This window comes from Periplaneta americana, chromosome 10 (genome assembly GCF_040183065.1).
Source record: "Periplaneta americana isolate PAMFEO1 chromosome 10, P.americana_PAMFEO1_priV1, whole genome shotgun sequence".
Lineage (NCBI taxonomy): Eukaryota > Metazoa > Arthropoda > Insecta > Blattodea > Blattidae > Periplaneta > Periplaneta americana.
The window spans coordinates 129,969,334-129,982,900 of record NC_091126.1 but is presented as its reverse complement, the minus strand read 5'-3'; the positions used below and the strand labels follow the sequence as shown (position 1 = coordinate 129,982,900).

At 34.6% G+C, this 13,567-nt stretch overlaps 1 protein-coding gene across 2 annotated transcripts in view; it reads left to right on the top strand.

The window, feature by feature from the left end:
- The window catches only part of Hem (Nck associated protein 1 Hem), a 155,724-nt gene that overhangs the window by 115,116 nt on the left and 27,041 nt on the right, over positions 1-13,567 (top strand). For both annotated transcript variants that reach the window (XM_069838143.1, XM_069838141.1), the window contains 2 exons: positions 4,938-5,161; positions 9,155-9,244. In XM_069838143.1, coding sequence (XP_069694244.1) covers positions 4,938-5,161; positions 9,155-9,244 — 314 coding nt within the window. The remainder of the gene's footprint in view (positions 1-4,937; positions 5,162-9,154; positions 9,245-13,567) is intronic.

The window sequence follows — 13,567 nt, the reverse complement described above, 5'->3', positions numbered from 1 at the left end:
CTCTTGTAGTGTTCATTGTCTCTGGTGAAGTGGGAGATGTGAAATCGATTCGATCTTCAAACTTATTTTGCATCGAAACGATACATTTCCGTACATGGGTTGCTAATCATATATACTTAGTCCCCTCTACAATCCCTAGATGTTTGTAATAGGAATTATGAAACACTCTGTATATTATAGCCTATAATTGTTTTTTAATACCTTGCAATATATTATTGAGGATGTTATATGTTTATCGATTATTTTATATTTTGACTCCCCACTACTTTTTCAGGTATGCGCATATAGGCCATTCCTCAATCTTTTGGTTTTGAAAATCAGAAAAAAAAGTGGGAGGTCTTATCTCGAGTAATTACAGTAACCGTCATAAATGAATATTCTTTGTTCTAAATTATATCAAATTCTGACCATATTACACAATACTACACAACGTATGATGCACAAAGCAATAAACATATCAAACTAGCACTGCACTCAGCAACTCAGTGTGTATATAACTGGTAGTCAGCTGGAATGATTTGTGGCAGTCAACCTTGTATATGCCGGGAACACTGTTCGACCAGTTTTGGCTGTTTCTGATCAACCAAACCAGCAGCAGACAGTGATACAATGCGTTCTGAAGCAAGCATTTTGGAAATGTCAAAGAAAATATCGTAGAAAATATTCATATTTCACAATACCACATACCACACATTCTACTACTGAGGTCTTGTGAAAGTAGAGAGCCAGTTACAAGCTGTTTGGAATGCCATATAAAATTGTAGGTCTGATTTAAGAGAAGTGAATACAGACATTGATTAAAAAAAAAAAAATCGAGAGAGGAAGATTTGAGATAGTATTGAGTGTGGTTAAAAAGAAAAATCACTGTTGGTACTTAGTTCAAAAATTTCGTTGAAGTATATCTTAACTTTTAAAGAATGAACCTTTTCTTTGCACCACAGACATCAATATGAGGTTTCGCTATGAAACTCAATTATTGGTAGTATTGAATATCATTATGTGTGTGGGGGGGGGGGGGGAGACTGGTTCAAAATCTGTTTAATGCACTTTTTGATGAAATTGAGTTATATACCAAATCAGATATTCAGGGACATACTCTACTAAATGTAGTAACTAAGGATATCAAATTTTACTATACAGTAGAGCATTGATTATCTGAAACAATTGGGGACAGGGGGTGTTCGGATAATTGATTTTTCGGATAACCAATCATTTATAAAAACAAATTGTGCTGGTGATATAGGAGCAGTATGAAACAAAGAAACACTGATATTAAACACAAAACTGTACATTGAGTATATATTTTGTATCACACATCTTATAATACAGAAAACTATCTAACCTAGTTTGACAAGTTCAAAACGGCCATTAAAGTAGGTCTACAGTTTAGGAAAAGAAGTCCAAACTTTTTTTTTTTTTTTTGCTTCAGTGCTGAGAGACTTTTTGCTCCTAAATCTCGCAAACAGTGCTAGCGAAACTTCTACATGGTGCGCGCGCAAATTCAAATTTTCTGACTGGAACGCTTTCGGTTAACTGATGTTTCGGTTGATAGGTATTCGGATATAATCTATGCTCTACTGTATTCCCATATAAAAACTTATATTAAATAATAATTGCATCACTTGTGGTTATTGAGATATATACATTTTCTCAATATCTAAAATTACGCATTTAGCAGATTTTGAATGGGACCCCCTCATGTGCTGTTCGACTTGGAACAATACAGGGTAGAAATAATGTAACTGTGCAGATTTTAACAGCTTATTCCTTGAATAAAATTTCTAATACCATACGTCCCAAATACTTTTCTCAGAAAAAATAATTTTTCCTTCAATATTAGTACTTTTACTCAAAAAGTACTATTTGTACAATTCTGATTTTTACTATTATGAATAAAGACTGATAAGGAATGATTTATCTCTTTACGGTTTTTCAACAAAATGGACTGTTTTTTTGCAAATTAAATACGATTATCATGTATCATTATTTCCTGCTTTTAGGAAGTCTGGAAACCCTGCTGGAGTGACTAAGGAATGAAACTCTGCTGTTCAGACTGAGTGCGTGTGTGCTTTCATACATGAGCCGGAGATGCACTCTTGCCAAACTGTGCAGATTTTCAGCCTAATTTTCTAATTAACCATGTACTTCATTACAAAACGCATGATAGTCTTTTTATTTATTTTAATATATTATATTGCCCCCTTCAATCTGCACAGTTGTATTACTTCCACTGTGTATTTTCCATATCACTGATAATGTTGGATACTACTGAGTCTAGTATATACAGTCACGAAGCTTGAGTTGTGAGGGTGCTAGGAACAATAGACTGTGCCGGTACTATTTCGCATTGTCTGTAATGAGGTGATATTAGCGATCCTAGTGGTTAGCAACTATCTATGGATGCATATTTACTACGTATTGAAGTTCATGATTGTATATACTAGACTGTGGTTAAACCTCGTCTCCACTGATACACATTTAACAACAACATGTTAAATATAAGACATTTCAAGTCTCAATTGACTTAACATTTTGACTGAGTATGTTCCGATTTTGTGGCGCATAACTAGGAACACCTCTTGATCATTTTTATACAATTCTTGGTGTTGGCTGTAAGTTGTTCGAAGTAATGGAGTGGATGAAAGAAAAAATACGTTAGAATAAAATTGGTTAATGCACCGATGGAAAGGCCTTGTTTCCTGGATGTGTCTGCAAAAGAATGCAGAGTCAAAACAAAGAAGGCTGACTGTTTGAGAGAACTGAAATTATTATTTAACTGTTCTCGAGAATACAACAGAGTTTTTGCACCCTCGTTGTATGCTAAATATTAATGCTATGTTGATGTCAGTAATGGTAGAATATGGTGACGTATGTAAACTTTCGTAAAACTTCAGAAAGAAATATTATATGATATTTCCCAGGCCTTTAATACATATCATGTCTAGCTCCTATGATGTATGTATGTATGATTTCACACTGCAAATGGGTATATACCCGGTGGCAGTGGTAACTAATTACACTCAATAATGACAATTAATAATAAACACAATTAACAAAAATACAATTAATAATAATAATAATAATAATAATAATAATAATAAAAGCAGGGAGCATCCTAAATTAAATGAAGTACGATCACTTAAAATAACATTTGAAGTAAATCTAATTTGTATCTTCACCCTAAGTTCGAACTAAAACCCACGCATATGATACCTGCACAAGTACCTTTCAGAACTACACTCATTTCGCTGATAAGTCACTCATTGCACTGGAACTATGACATATTTCACTGATACTATCTGATTTCACTAACACTTCAAAAACATTTCACTGATCAAATACTTTGCACTGCCACTATAAACTATGAAACTTCACTGACAGAAACACACTTCACTTACACAACACACTTCACTTACAGAATGCACTTCTTCACTGATATAACACTTCAAATAACAAAATATCGATTACACCCTTTAAATAGTGTGTATAATATACTACTGTCTATTAGTGAAGTCCTTAAGCCTATTTTTAAATACATTTTTGGTTACTGTTAAAGCCTTTAGTAAGTCTGCAGGTAAAGCATTCCAGTCCCTGATAGTACGATTGAAAAAAAGAAAAGTTTTCAGTGTCCGTCCTCTGTCTTTCCCTCAATTTTATATGAGTGGTCGTTCCTTGAAGAGTAATTTGGCAGCTGCAACATATTTTTTATTTCTCTACAGGCAGGCTCACCTTTGTATAGTGTTTGTGTAGGCTTCCGCTGCTGGTGTACATGGTGTGTGGATAAGCTTCAGGGCTTCTACCGCCAAGACAACGCGGTAGAAGCCCTGAAGCTTATCCACACATCACCTTTGTATGTTTTGAACATTGCGCATAATCGAATTCGCGTTCTCCTGAGTGTGTCCCATTTTAATGGTGAATTATTACAGTGCTTGAGAGCCCGTTTTTGAACCTTTTCCAATGTCTTAATATGTTCTAATCTGTAAGTATCCCAACATGCAATACCATATTCCATTTCTGGACGAACTAGTGATTTATATGCAATCTCTTTGGATTTATCAGAGCCTTTTCTTAGTACCCTCATCACAAAGTGTAACACTCTCCATGCTTTTCCTGCTGTGTCAGTAATGTGTTCCCCCCAGCCGAGATCGCTGCTAAATGTTATTCCTAGGTATAGGTATTTACATTTGTTAACTTCCGGAATGATAGTCACTCAATCACGCTGTAATTTTTTTAATTGAGCTGAAATGATTGCTCTTAATTGTGCGTCTTCCTTTGATATAACAGGAAGTATTTTTTGCAGCACTATATTAAAATCGTGTTCTGACATTCTCAGCAAGTTTTTGAATCCAAATCGATCTTCAACTTCAAGCTTGTTTAGAATGTCTTCTGCATAATGTCTTTGACTGAGATATTGCCGCACCCACATTCTCATTTTCTTCCTTTTCAAGGCCTTGTAACAAGCAATGAGGCAATTGCAAAAGCCAAATCATCATCTGAGTCCATTGTCCAGCATTTGAAAATAAGACACTACCTACATTAAAATCTCATTGACTGTTCATGGTGGACTACACAAAGAAAGTCAAGTGTAACATGTTTAACAGTGTGGACAAAGTGGTAAATGAAATTAGCATTAACATGTTCAATCAACATGTTGGGATGTTAACAGTAAACAGTTTCATTTAACATGTTGTTGTTAAATGTTTATCAGTGGAGACGAGGCTTTACAGTTTTTCCCTACTGAGAGCCATACAGTTCAAATCTTCAGGCATCATATTGAAATGGTCTGTGAATTAATTACACTTCGGATGTTTTTTGACTGCACAGAATGTTGAGAACATGCAGATTTATCATGTACATCATAGAACAGTTGATGATATTGCAGATGATGAAATGTGTTACTGACTGTATATGTATACTGTTTTTTTTCCCCCCTTCAGAAACTGACGAGGATGAGCATTTGCTAGCATGTTTGCTTATGGTGTTTGTGGCTGTCTCCATACCGAAACTTGCCAGAAATGAAAATTCCTTCTATCGAGCTTCACTAGAAGGCCATGCTAATAATATTCACTGCATGGCAGCAGCTGTAAATAATATTTTTGGAGCTTTATTTACAATTTGTGGACAAGGAGACATTGAAGACAGAATGAAGGAATTTCTGGCAGTAAGTATTGTATATCAGTTTTTTTTTTCTGTTGCTTATAGGTATATAATTCTAGGTTGAGTGTGTACTGCGCTGCCACTGGATCTGAGGTTGCTGGATTCAAACTGGGCCAAGAGTAATGGATTCTTAAATTCTATAAAAATTCTTTGCTTGACTTTCTTCAAAAGGGAAGTGAAGCTAGGAAACTTGTGTCGTAGATTGTCTTGGATGTCTTTGAATGGGAGAGCTCCAAGCAAAATTTACAGGTCGTATCTCAACAAAGTCTGTTTTTTGGACTTTCCTAATGGCATATTCTAGAACGAAGTTAAAAAGTAAAGGTGATAGTGCATCTCCTTGCTTTAGCCTGCAGTGAATTGGAAAAGCATCAGACAGAAACTGGTCTATATGGACTCTGCTGAGACATTTTAATTAATCGAACTAGCTTCTTCGGAATACCAAATTCAATAAGAATATTATATAAAACTTTATCTTAGCCGATATGCCTTTTTGAAATCTTGAATAACTGATGTACTGTACCCTTATACTCCCATTTTTTCTCTCCAATATCTGTCGAATACAAAAAAATCTGACCAATAGTCAGTCTATTACTCCTAGAACCATATTGATGATCCCCAATAATTTCATCTACATATGGAGTTAATCTTCTCAAAAGAATATTGAACAAAATTTTGTACGACATCAATAAAAGTGATATTCCTCGAAAGTTACTACAGTTAGTCTTTTCCCCCTTCTTAAAGATAGATACGATTATGGACTCCTTCCATTGTTTTGGTACAACTTCCTTTTCCCAAATACAGTAGAATTCCTCGTATCTGGCAACTGTAGGACAAAGCCTGTGCTGGATAACTGATTTTTCCGGATAATTGGAAAATACGTTTATAGGTTGTGTAAAGACGCACTGTACTGTACAAACATTTTTTTCCATGTTGAAATTTAGTAATTTTCATATAGATATTTAAAAATAAAGTTTTGAAATACGTACAGTGTTTATTTTCAGTACTGAATAAGATAATGTACATTAATCAGTTCATTTAGTTGTTTTTTTTTTTATTTTAGTAGGTTATTTTACGACGCTTTATCAACAGCTTAGGTTATTTAGCGTCTGAATGAGATGAAGGTGATAATGCCGGTGAAGTGAGTCCAGGGTCCAACACCGAAAATTACCCAGCATTTGCTCATATTGGGTTGAGGGAAAACCCCGGAAAAAACCTCAACCAGGTAACTTGCCCCAACCGGGAATCGAACCCGGGCCACCTGGTTTCACGGCTAGATGCTCTAACCGTTACTCCACAGGTGTGGACTTAATCAGTTCATAACTATTGTAATACAGTAATACATAATAGCGTAAAAAAAGACAAAAAGTTTTCGTAAACTTATGACAATTTTAAATGGCGATCATGTGAGTCATGTGATGTGAAGAGCAGTGTAGCCAACATCGCAAATATGAAGATGAAGTAATGCTCAATGGTTTGAATGTAAGAATATTTCACTTGTGTTTCGCAGAATCCATTGTGCAACAACAGCGCTTAGTTGTAATAACCATGATACTATCTATCACATGAATGAAATTTTTGCGCTCTTAGGAACAGAGAATTTCACACTTTCCTATTTAGACTCATCTAACACCCCTTCGAAACAGGCGAGTTCAAGTGGTAAATTTAAAGATATCGTCTCTGTGCATTGTTTGCAAGGTCCTAGTGACAGCTTACCAATGGTACCCGATATACTCCAGGGACATAACAGGATTTTTTGCCTATGTTTTCACACGTGAACAATGTAAAGAGTAAACATGATATGCGGCATGTGCGATCCATGAAAACCACTCACATTTTTGTCTGACTCTTCCCTTTTGCATGAATGACTTTTTTTTTTTGGCCTAGTCAAAAGTGTCGTTGTTTTGGTATTGCCGGTTATTTGGGTGCCGGATAGGAGGAATCTTACTGTAGCAAGTACATGCTTATAAATTTCACTAGATAATGTGTTTCCAATTTTTAACTGCTGCAGATGATATTAAATAGGAGAAATGTGGGGAGTGTTTTTGGAATAGAGGAAAGTGGGAGTACCACGAGAAACTATCTGCAGCCTCTGCTTTGTCTGCCATAAATTCCATCACGGACTCTCTGGGGATTGAACCTGGGCTGCATGGATAAAGTCTGGCATGTTAGCACTTGAGCCACAGAATAACAAAACGTTCGGCTTCTGCTATCTGTTAGTAAATCAATGAAATATTTGTATATGAGTCCCACTGGCACGTTAAAAGTCTCTTTCCTTTCAGAGGTTGACTTTGTTCACTTATATTATAGGTGTATTGGAACCTTAATTTTTAATACCTACAAGTTGGTGTGGGTTTGATTAAAATATTACACTTCTCGTTTGTGAACTTTCAAAGGCACTCAATTTTTGTGAATGATAAATACTAAGCATAACTTCCTTTGAGAAGAAAATAAAGATTGAGACTTATGTTTACGACACACAAGAAACTTTTTCTGAATGTGAGGGCTCCATAAACTTGTATGACCTATTTCTGTCCATGTCAAAATTCTGTTCTGCTTGTTATCAATCTCTCCTGTCATCTATGTGTTGGTGGTAGTCAATCCCATCTTCTAGGTACTCTCACTCTCTTATCACAGGAATGGGATTGAACATTATCAGAATAGCAGAAGCCAAAAGATTCAGTTGACTATATATGGAGACAGTAGTAACTATCAACCAATCAGCGACCAATTTATTTTCCTATCTTTGTATGAATAATTAAATTATGGTTTATTTAATGACGCTCGCAACTACCGAGGTTATATCAGCATCACCGGTGTGCCGGAATTTTGTCCTGCAGGAGTTCTTTTATATGCCACTAAATCTAGTGACAGGAGCCTGTTGCATTTAAGCACACTTGAATGCCATCGACCTGGGCCGGGATTGAACCCACAACCTCAGGCACAGAAGGCCAGTGCTATAACAACTGCGCCACTCAGAGAGATATATCTCTGTATGATATGATATGATATTATATAATATAATATATATGATATGATGTGATGTGATGTGATGTGATGTGATGTGATATGATATGATATGATATGATATGATATGATATGATATGATATGATATGATATGATATGATATGATATGATATGATATGATATATATTTATTCATCTGTCATAGCCTATATCTGTAAGACAGACCTGTTACAATTTTAAATTACCCCAGATCTGCCTTTCTTTACAATTTTAATCACCTATGCCAAGTCTCACAACTAAAAAAAAAAATGAACAAAAACAAAACAAAAAACACAGACATACACACTACAAGATCAATGTAATACACTATTAATTTTAACTTTCTCTTCCCATTTCATCTTCACTATCATTAAAAATTTTCCCAATTTATTTAAACTCTCTTATATTAGTTATATATTTTCTTACACGTTACATATCTATTCATACTCAACAATTTTTTTATGTATCCAATTTTTCCTTATATTGTCTGTTTCTTGACATTCTAATAATATATGGAACGCATCTTCTCCCATGCTGCAAAGGGGGCAGATATCCTTCTCTGCGATACCCCTCCTGTTTTTCAATTTCCATATTCCTAGCCTCCATCAAGCTAAGCCCATCCTCACTTCCCTCTTATTTATTCTGACATATTCTTCTTCCTATCTCTGTAAATAATATGACCTCGTTTGTTTGCAAGGCATGAATAGAGTGAAAGAGGCTGTAGGATTTATTGCTACTCTTTCTAAGGATAAATGTAGTTTATATTTATGTTTACTTACAATGCCAGTAAATTTGGCAAAAAAAAAATTTGTATACTTGACTAGTCTGAAAAGAGTAATAGCAATGATAGATGTCATATCATGATTTAAAATATAATTTTTGGGCTAACAAGTATAAGTTTGCATCTAGATACTGGGTATATGCATAGCCACAATTAAATGCTACTTCGTGTTTGTTGATGTAAGAGAAGTAATGTATTTGTGGTTTTCTCTAGCTGGCATCATCTAGTCTCTTGCGACTTGGCCAGGAAGCAGACAAGGAAGCCATTAGGAACAGAGAATCTGTGTACCTTCTTCTGGATCAGGTAATGAATCATTCTTAACATTACTTAAAAAGTGTAGGTATGCTTTCACAAAATTCTTGAATTTAGTTATAAATGTGAGAGTTGATATTGAATTTTTTATTGTAGTAGAGAAAATGTATATCAGAAATTACTTTTATATTTCATACATATTTATAAATAGATTTGAGTTGAATACGAAGTAAAATAAATTAATTTTAACTTTCAAATTCGCATTGGAGCATTTTTACATTACGTCTATTTAAAAAAGATGGTGATTTTTATTGATTACAAAACGTCTAGACCTGTGAAATGGAAATGGAAAGAACTGTTTGAAGTGATAGAAAATTAAAGGTATGTTCTTATAGTTTTAATCCACTTATGCCCACAACTATTTTTTCTTCAAATATTGTTGAAATATAGGACTATTATGTTAGTCTAGAAATGTCTGACAATAATTTCTAACAATGATAGAGATTTGTCACACCCAGAAACCGAAAAGTTCATGTTGCGAAAATGCATCACCAGACATTAAAAGTTGCATTAAAATGGTCTCTTAATAATGCATGGAAATCAATTGTATGTGCACTTTGTATACCATTTTATTACAGTAGAATTAACGTTACTTTAGACTTCTGACAGTTTACTAACAGCATGGCTTACGGTTGCTAACCACGTGGGTTACAGGTTGTTGTCATGGTAACCAAGGTTAACTTTGGAAGTAGCCAATCACTGTTTGAAGCTCCCTGTTCTCTTTGTCCTAGCTTGTGGGCAATGCTGCCACATTATCGAACATATTGCATTTGACTGACCGGCTACTGGCAGTAGCAGCAAGTTGGCAATGTTGCCATGACAGCAGACCCATAAGCCACATGGCTAGCAGGCTGTTACAAGTCGAAAGGAACATTAATTCTACTATATAATTTTTATATATATTGTTACAATTTACATTACATTTCATATGGTCCAGTGTTCAATTTAAATTATGCAGCAAGAAGAGTAAATGAGTAAAAAAAGTTTGTTACTGTTTTCAAAAGGTTAATATTGATACTGAAAAAGAAAGTACATAGAAATGCTTGTCATAATGTGCACAATATTTGACACATCTCGTGTGCAATTAAATGGACACATCTTGCTCTTTATTGTTTTCTCACAACAGTGTGACTTAGTTCATCAAACCTTGTCTGTTTTTAACTTACAAGCAAACTTTCTGATGGGGCAGATAAAAAAGTTATTTTTTTTTCTTCTACGACTTTAATGATGTCAAGACAAGTGCTTATAAAAATTTTGGCCACTCGACCGCAATTACGAGGCCGTCCAGAAAGTTATTTTCCCTGGGATCGTTTACAGAAAAAATGCACAATTGCATGGAAAAATTAATTGAAATAGATACAGCAATTGTTGCGCTATTTGTCGACATATCCCCCACTGGAATTGAGACATTTGTCATACCGTGGGATCGATTTTTGTATCCTTGTGTCGTAGAAGTCGGCCACCATGGATCGGAACCAGTGTTTGACAGCCTTTGCACCTCACTGTCGATCTCATGATATGACAAGTGTCTCAATTCCGGTGGGGCTATGTTGAAAAATAGCTCAACAATTGCTGTGTCTGTTCCAATAAACTTTTCCAATGAAATTGTTTTCTTTCTGTTAACAGACCTTGGCAAATTTATTTTTTACGGCCCTTGTAATTGTGGTCAAGTGGCCAAAATTTGTATAAGCACATCTTTTGACATTATTAACATGGTGAAAGAAAAAAAATCTTTTTTATCTGCCCCCATCAGAATGTTTGCTTGTTAGTTGTTTATATTTTCCGTAAGATTGAGTACTACATTTCTGCGAGTTTTCTACATTAATAACAACTGCAGAGTTCATGTATAGAAGTCGTGCATTCTTTAATGCTACATCTAAGCCTCAGACTAAGATAACTATTAGATTATTATTCCATAGATAAACTACTCTCTTTGTTGATTCATAAAACTGTACATCAAAAACTCGTCTTTTTTTTTTCTTTCTTTTAATGCATTTTCATCTTATAGCAGGCAGTTGTCAATCCTGTTGCTTTGCAGGATTCCTGTTAGCCCATAACTAATCTGTGAATGTATTCACTACATCTGGAATTAGGAAGTAGTTGTCAGGAAATAAGTGATGAAACTCTTTTCCATGGCAAATTTTCAGATACTTTCTGTAATATTCCTTCTGATGCAGCATGGTCCTGTTTGTCATGGTCATTTTTTTAGGAAATGTTCTACTTTTTGTTGCATATTTGTCCTTTTCTGCTCATGAACAGACTTTTTTACGGTGTAGTCATAGTCTATATTTGAGAGCCTACTGCTGATTGCTTATGCAATTCGATTGTGTCATATGGTTGCAGTAGCCTTGACCTCTGAGCATGTGTGTTACATGCTTCCTTTAATTCAATGCAACAGAGCAAATACTGCAGCCTCAGTGCCCGCAGTCAGCATACTGTATCACACAAGTGAAAATGTAAAAATACCTAAACAAAGCAGATAAAGTTTTTTGCGACATTTGGTGACTGAGTTTGATGACAATGTATTTTCCACAGATGGAAATATACTATTATTTTGCTGGTATTTTACTATTAAAATCATTGTCTTTTTAAAATTTTAATGTCATATTTTCATAAATTTAAGGTCAATTTATAGGTAATTTTTCTGTGATTTTTAGGTCATCAACTTCCGAGCCCTACACATGACAATATATAACAAACCAACATATAGCTTTAAAACTGTTACGTATTATTTACATTTGTTGTTATTGAGGCACCTCCATTTTCACGATTCATCTGTACTTAAAGTCAAATAGACTCTGCTGCAAAGGTCATCCTCCAGAAGTGGTGGGAACACTTTCAGTGTCTTGACACAGTTACACATTAACAATGTGTGTAACAATGATAGCTTCATGAAGAATTTGTCAGTGTTATTCAACAAAAGTTAAACCGATGTAAAATGTGAAAGTGCACTACTGGGCATAAATGGGTTAAGAGAAAGCAGTGAGTAAGTGTATATGATTTATCATATCTGTTAGGTAATTATTATCTATTTGTTTATTTGTTTATTCATTTATTTAATTTTATTTTTACTTATTTATTTTATATTTAGTTCTTATTTATTATTTAATTATGCATTCATTCATTCTGGTGGGGTTAAGGCCCTCAGGCCTTCTCTTGCACACCACCGAAAGTGTAAAGAAGAAGAAGAAATGTAAATCAAAAATGGTCATCTTTCTTTAATGTATATAAGTCTTAAAGAATCATGTCTTTCTTGAGATGATTAAAATTGTTTCTTCTTTGAGTAAAATGCCATAAACAGTGGACTGTTTCCAAAAAATTAATAATTCTGTACATGACGAGGATATTAAGAATTATGCGAGATAACAATGCATTAACATCAAAGTGAACACAGAAACGAGATGTTTGTTATATATTTACCTATTTATATGTTACATTACTTTCCATTGTTCCTACTATAAAAACTGTTTCTATTAAGCTTGTATTTTTTTATTTTGGTATTTCTGTTACTTCTAAAAATTAACTCGATTTTTTTTTGTTCCACAAATGTTTTCCTCAGTTTTCTTCAGTTTTCTCCCAAACTTCAGCAGCATATCTGCAGATCCTTTACAGCATGTTGGTAGGAAATGGCTGTTGTAGTGGTTAAATGTTTACCAGTTTTGCAGTTCATTTTATCTTCGACTTCCTCCTGACACAGCCAAATTCTTAGCCTTAATGAAAGTTGTTTCAAGTTGATGCTGTATATTTGGATCAAGTCCAGGAAGCATCACAACCATGGATGGGCAACTTGTGCTCGCAAAGTGCTAAAAAACCTTGAAAGAGGGGAAGACAGACAGAGCCAGCCGCAGCAGTTACAAGTTGTTTGTAGTTTAGCTGCAAAAGGAGTTCACTGCCACGATGCACTCTGGCGGCTCATGCAGGTGGTCGTGATATCTACTCCATCATTTGAATTTCAGAATGATGCATGGTACAATAATTAGGCCTATAGTAATTTTAGACGGACTGCACCTAAACACACATAACAATTATATTATTTTTTAGTTTTGTAAATTAGTTCAGTACTGGAAACACAAACTGAATACAACCTTTTCAAGATACAGCATATATAGCTGCAACACTTATTTATTATTTTACACTATTTGTTAATATCTCTTATTATATGTCTTATTTGAAACAGAGAACGCAAGATTTTACAAGTCTTTATACATTAAAGAGTATTACTCTGTTTTCAGAAAGGTAATAGTCAGTATTCGCAACAATCACAAATTCAAGGAACTAAATTTTACATGTCATGGCTGATGAAATAAACTTACT